The sequence below is a fragment of the Cucurbita maxima genome, unplaced genomic scaffold (genome assembly GCF_002738345.1).
Source record: "Cucurbita maxima cultivar Rimu unplaced genomic scaffold, Cmax_1.0 Cma_Scf00019, whole genome shotgun sequence".
NCBI lineage: Eukaryota > Viridiplantae > Streptophyta > Magnoliopsida > Cucurbitales > Cucurbitaceae > Cucurbita > Cucurbita maxima.
This window is the reverse complement of record NW_019272035.1, coordinates 2,217,492-2,224,277: the sequence shown is the minus strand read 5'-3', so window position 1 is coordinate 2,224,277 and position 6,786 is coordinate 2,217,492. Positions and strand designations below refer to the sequence as shown.

General features: G+C 33.5%; 1 protein-coding gene across 2 annotated transcripts in view; it reads right to left on the bottom strand.

Annotated features, from left to right (window-relative positions):
• Positions 1–5,962, bottom strand: part of LOC111493971 (transmembrane protein 184A-like) — a 7,795-nt gene extending 1,833 nt beyond the window's left edge. Inside the window, exons 1-5 of one of the 2 annotated variants that reach the window (XM_023143926.1) lie at positions 5,510–5,962; positions 5,226–5,418; positions 2,963–3,036; positions 2,314–2,463; positions 69–354 (exon numbers count right to left, since the gene is read on the bottom strand). In XM_023143926.1, the coding sequence (XP_022999694.1) occupies positions 69–354; positions 2,314–2,463; positions 2,963–3,036; positions 5,226–5,381 (666 nt within the window). In that variant the 5' untranslated portion in view covers positions 5,382–5,418; positions 5,510–5,962. The remainder of the gene's footprint in view (positions 1–68; positions 355–2,313; positions 2,464–2,962; positions 3,037–5,225; positions 5,419–5,509) is intronic. The other variant, XM_023143927.1, reaches the window with a different exon arrangement.
• Positions 5,963–6,786: the final 824 nt, after the last annotated feature.

Sequence of the window (6,786 nt, the reverse complement as noted above, 5' to 3'; positions counted from 1 at the left end):
AAAAAAAAAAAAAAAAAAAAAAAAAAAAAAAAAAAAAAAAAAAAAAAAAAAGACTAAAGGTCGTTTACCTGCCAGTAAGTCAAGAAGACAACAGATTTAATGATGATGAACTTCGGGACCGGGTTAAATGGTTGAAGTAAGTCTTTGCATGCCACATAAAACAACGCCAAAGCATAAAGAGCCATTGTGTATGAGAGAGTATAGATAATGGTGAGATAAAGGTATGATTGTTTTGGATTGAAATTTCCATCTTCATACTTCCCTTTCGCATACAAAATAAGTGTAACAGCAACCAATATAGGCTTCAGAATCACAAATTGCAAACAGCCTTGCTTGCACCTCCGTATAAAACGCCTGCGTCAAAAGCTACCCGTAAGGTTATCTGAAAAAATTTCAGACTGACATTTTTCTCTCTTGTTAAGAGAGAAAAGATATATTTCTCCAACAGAAAGACATTAGATAAAAGGTCACCTTGATTAGATAAAACTTCTAATAAAGATCATCGAACATGGGGAAGCTTACTTATATATTCCTTACCATTCAAAACAGACTATTATACCAAAAATTAAAAAAAGCTCTGCAAATGGAGAGCAGAAAGCAATTATTAATACAAAGAAAGCTCTGCCCACAATCGAACTTGATTCAGTTTTCTAAATAAAAACAATATCGACAAAAGGCAGACTTTCTGATGAAACAAACGTGACTTCCTTCAAAATGAATGGCAGTAATAAGGAAAGCACAGAGCAGGAAGAAGCAACAAATTCAAGAACAGAACCCAGCCTTATATAGCCAAGGAACCATCGTGATGCACACTTATGCCGAGGCGTTATGCAACAGATTCAGACACTTCGGTTAGTCTCCCTCCCCAAACTACTGAACTGGCCCTCTATTCATTCATCAAAGCATGCAACAACTGACAAGTAAGCTCTTTCTGTTTTCTCTCTCTCTCTAGTCTCTCGAACCCTCCCTCTCCATCTCTCTATTTATCTCAGTCTAACAATCCTCTGCCTTTCACTTCATTTGATTCCCTATTTTCCTCTCTCCATCTTACTCTTCATATCATATCACTGTCAGTCACTTTAATTTCACTCTTGGGCTGTCTGTCTGGAATCAAGAGTGGGTTGTTTATCATTTGCACATTGACTCTTCATCAAACAAAGGTCCAGGTCCAAAATGAGACCAAACCTAGAAATAATGCTCGCTTGGCAAATCCCCAAGGTATTGGATTTCAAATATATGATTTTTCTCAACAAAAGGTTGATTTTTTACCTTAAAAAATAATGAAAAATAATTCTTTTTTAAAAAATAATCCTAAAATATATGATTGTTAAGGGAACTTGTAGAATTTCAAATCCTATATAGGTAACCACCATGGTTTTTAGACTCAACTCCCTGTGACCCTTTACTTTTTCATTAGCCCAAGTAAGTACTTGGCCAACTAGGCCAACCCATGGTGATTGCAAAAAGGCACCACATTTATTGAGAAAATGTACTCAATAAACATGTGGAGTTCAATAGATATTGAATACGACGACATGCTAAACCCATCAAAAGGAGTTATTTGACTTGCTATTCCTAGTTCAAAATATTTTGATACCTACACCTTGGACCACATTGTGTCCGTTCTAAAGGTTTTGAGCCCTCTAGCTTGGGACATCTAGATCCATATCCTCCTCAGAGATATATCAATGAGGCTACGAATCTAGCACTGAGGAAGCAATAGCTAATACTTATGGTGAAAACGGATGAAAGTACAGAGAAGTATTTTTTTTTATTCAAGTCCAAACATTGAGCAAAAGATAATGAAGGGATTAAGGGATGTTACCCAAAAAAAGAGCAGAAGGTATTTTTGATAAATTATACCCATGACTATTAGGAAAATAATTACTAGAGACGGGGAATTTCACCACTTGCTCTTTCATTTGTGCTTTGCCCTATCATTATTTTTTTTCTTTTTTAAGAAAAACTTCACTGAAAAAGTTAATGTGTTTATTTCTAAATTAATGCAGAATGAATAAAACAACGAACCAAAGGTACCCTTTTTTTTTTTGGATGAGAAACTAAGAACCCATATGTCCACTCAAAAACAAAAGAACAGCCAAAGGGCTTGGGATAGAGAGACCCCCTCCCCAAAGCAACTCTATAAGAAAGCCTTCCAATCGCTATTGTTAGTAATCATGGAGAAGGAATAGTGTACATCTATCACATTAGAAGAATTTAACATAACTCAACTTATACTATTATATGCTGCCGTAATAACTCAAAAATTATATCAATCCAAAATAAAACAAAGTTTAACTTTTGCAAACTTACCCATCTAGTGGTAGTGGAGGAAGGCAACATGTCATCAAGTACCACGATGGCTTTAATACACGACCACTTAAACTTATTACAACAGCTCCAGGACCACCAACCCATGCCAGACACAATGACAGAAAATTGTAAATGACCCAAGCTTCATAGCTAAAAGAAATCATAAAGTTAATAGTTAGATATTTGATCCATAACTGTAACCAAAGGACAATGAAATTAAAGTTCTTTACTATTAAATGAAGCCATGAGAGTTAAAATTATCATATTCCATTTTTATTCTATTTTTTAGATTGCATACAACCTCTATACACTAGGAACCTTTGGATAAAGGAGTGCTCAAGAGAACCATGTTTTAGATGGCAATTAAGAACCAACACTGGCAGGAAAAGGAATGGCCAAGAGGCTGTTAAACATATGATAGTGAAGAAAAAACTAGAGAAGTTTGTACTTTTTTTGTTGGCATTAGCAATCTTCCGCAAGTAGACGTCAAACAATTAATTACATTGGCTTCTAAACTATGAATGCTTTGAAAGTTAAACCCTTGTCAAAATTAAAGATGCGAGAAAAGTAAACAAGCGGCTCTGCATGATAGAAATAGACATAAACTTCAGAATTTCATAAACAGTTTGATTTAGCAGTGACTACTTACACTTCCCGTATGGAATTAAAATAGATTGAACTCGAAGGTAAAACAAGAGACAAGAAGGACATCAGTGCATAAACCTGTAATCCAAGGAAGCACTTTTAGAATTTGCGAATAATGTATTGCAAAAAGGAAAACAAAAAGAGAAAGAAGGAAAGAACACAAACAAAGGATTTAGTTAGAAATTACATATATAAAAGCATAATAAGGCACATCTTGAGAATAACCAACAGTAAACTTCGAAAATTTGGAGCCAAGAGATGGTGTGAAAAGGAGAGGTGAATGAATAACATATTATGAAAACAATAGTTGTAGTCAGATGTATTTCCTCTGTCACGGTTAACCATTTGTAATCTAAGAACACAATTTATTCATGGTTTCTAACTCTATTCTTGAACGTAGGTCCAAATAGTTCTGCACCAAAATGTTAATAGAGGAACTTGGTCCCAATCATACGATGGCTTTGCAACCATAAGCAAATGAAAGGTAAATAAAGAATTGGATGATTCCACACCACATATTTTTAATTTGAAACAGATTATAGGAAAAAGGAAATTTTCCATTTGTCATTTATCCAGCAAATTAATACTCTTAAGAGCTAGCAGGGAAAAATTTTACTTGTGGGTTTTTCTTTTCCATATCACAAAGGACTAGGAGAGGCTCTTTATGGACATTAGGATTGATTGCATTAGAAGAAAGGCAACGGATTATTAGGGAAAGCACCAGAGCTTCCTAAGCTACAAAAGATCTCTCTGACTTTGGAGTTAACATCATATAATCATTCTGAACAAGACTAACTCATTTGCTCATTTCTGCTTCAAAACAAATTCTTTAAAGCTTACAGCTATTAACCACGTTCTACTGATCTCACTCTTTAAAGTTGTCGGCAGTATAGAATGTGTTCAGTAGGCTGCAGCACCCATGGATGAACAAATTTTCTTATTAAAAAAATAAAGATTCCAGTACATGGAGCAACACAGAAAAAGAAACAAGCTTGTACAAAGAGAACAAAATGCAGAATGAACTTCCTTCTTCATGCTTATCCTTCCCTTCGGTTGATAATCCCAGACAGGTTCCTTCTGGAATCCTATGTGATCAATGATTTAAAAAGGTCCTTCTGCTCAGTAGCAGTCATTCTTCTAAAAAAGGGAAAGATTCAACCTTATTAAGACTACTTTGAGTGGTATGCCTCTATAGCTCATTTCCATGTTTAGACTACCTAACGATGTAAGCCAATCTATGAGAGATGCTCATGCTTATTTCGGAGCATCTTGGGCTTGATAGAAAAGGGCATTTCAAGGGAAGGAGAAAGTGTAGGAGGATGTCCATTCTGATGCTCATTTCATTACTTCCCTTTGAATTTTAGCTGCAACTTGTTTTCCTTCTGAAATTTTCTCTCAATTTTTTACGGTGGTTGCTCCTTATTGTTGCCCTGGTTTTTTGTGACTTCTATCGTATTTCTTACATTTCCTTAATGAATGTGGTGCTAATAATAACCATAGCAGTAAAAAATAATACTAAAATCGACAAATCATTTCTTAATTTAATAAAAAAAAAATGCCATTGTTAGTACACCAAACGACGGGAATGGATCCATATTTTCTCTTCATAATGAACTGTCAAGAAGCTCTTCTCCTTCTCAGAGAAATCTCCTTCAAACGAGCATCATTTTCTTTTCAAATATTTACAGCCTAGACATCCTTTATCCAGGGTCAAAGAAATCCAATCCAAGCTATCTAAACAGTTCCACTTTCAATATTTGAACTTTCCCAATTGAAGTCTCCGGAATTTTCTCCAAAGTTATGCTAGTTTGATGGAATTTGGAAAGAAGATAAGAATGGAGGCTAAGACATCTTGAGAAAAAGCTAAACAAACTGCCTCTCTCACTTTTCAAATCTATACTCACCTTCCTCTATGGTCAGAAGTTAGACTCTTGAAATTTTCCAACAACTGAGCTTCCTCCTCGGACAAATAATATATTATTTTATAATATAATATCATGTGAAGTAGAATGTCTAAGAATGCACACAGGATAACAAAATGAAAAACAAACAACAAATGAACGAGTGTATAAATTGTCGTGAAATCAAGAAACTCAAGCTTGAATCAAGCATAAGGAACATAATGTGTAGTTGTGCATAAATCAGAGATACATGATCTTCAAGCATGAAAATGTCAACAAGGAAGCTTCAAAACAATACCACAACCAAAAAAAAACCCGAAGGATCCGTTCTTAAATATATACAAAATGGGAGGAAGGAAAACTAACCGGGACCATAAAGATGATCCGCACGATATATCTCTGATAAGTAGGTTCCGTATAGTTCAAAAGATGCCGGTAGATATGAAAAACTGCCAGAGCAATGGCTCCAACCGTGCAAATAAACGCAATAATGCTGTAGTAGATAGGAACCACTTCCCCCATTCTGAAAATTGATCACCAAGGTGCGTGCAGAAATTATCTACAGGATCAAATTAGTAGTTTTTTGTGAAGGAATGATAATTCATCAACACTAAAGACATATTAACCAGGAAGAAAAATACTTCACTTGCCTGTTGCTGCTTCAGAAGCCTGATCCCGATAACAAATGAGAAGATTCACAGAAACCCTAGAGTCTGCCACCAAATGAAGAATTGACTGGAGGCAGACCGCAAAATAGAACCGTCAAACGACTTCGGCTACTGAACACTCAGTGTATTTCGCATAGCATTGAAAAACTACCAGAATTCCACAAATAAATTGAAGGAGAACTCGTACGAAACGCCATAATTGAATTTTTTTTTTCAGAAATTAAGAAATCGATAGAGCATCATCAACTTCCCCGGAGATTAAAAGGTAAGAATCTATAGCAGGCGGATCTGGCGGTGGAAGTGAAATGGAAAAAGAACAAGAAAGTGTTGGAATTGAAACGAAGAAGACGAAGAGAAAGCTGAGCTGGAAATGAACAATGGCGGCTTCGAGTCTCGCGGAAGAACACCCGAATACCTTGCAAACTCAAAAGTACGGAATAAAAATGGTTTAATTAAAAAAAAAAAACAAAAAAAGTGAAATTAATACAAATATATTTGATCATAAATACCCATTTAACTTTCTAATTTTTCATTTATTACCTTTAAACTTCTTTAAAATTTTCAAAAATATTCTTACCTTTTTAAATCATTTAAACATAACTTTAAAACTTTTTTAAAAGAAAATTAAGAATAAATATGGCTTTTAAAAATTTATAAATATTTTTTAAACAGTATTAATATTAAATATTTTTTAATTTTTATAAAAAATTAAAAATATATATATATATATTTAAGTTTTAAAGGATTAATGAAATTTTTAAATCTAAAAAAAATTAATAATATATATATATATTTTTTAATTTAAAAATATTTTTTTTATATTTTTTTTAAGGTTTATAAAGGTATAATGGAAACTTTTTAAGATTAAATGCAAAAATTCTAATTTAGCTTAAAAAAAATTAACCCTAAAATATAGAATATTCAAATTTTCAAATGTTGTATTTTAACGGCTAAAGTTAAAAAAAAATTATAAAACAATTTTAAAATCTCGTTTTATCCCCACTCACATGATTTTTTAAGAGAATAATTAGGAGATCACCTCGTGTAAGATTTTTTTAGGTAAAACATGTTTAACTTTTATAGCGGTGTAGCTCGAGTGGCAGCAAAGAGAGTCATTGAGCCAAGTTCAACCTTTAAAGTTACAGAGTCAACTAGGATTTCTCGTCTTTCCACCTTTAAAGCTGCAGAGTCAATCAGGATTTCCCGTCTTTTTTTTTTTTTTTTTTTTTTTTTTTTTTTTTTTTTTTTTTTTTTTTTTT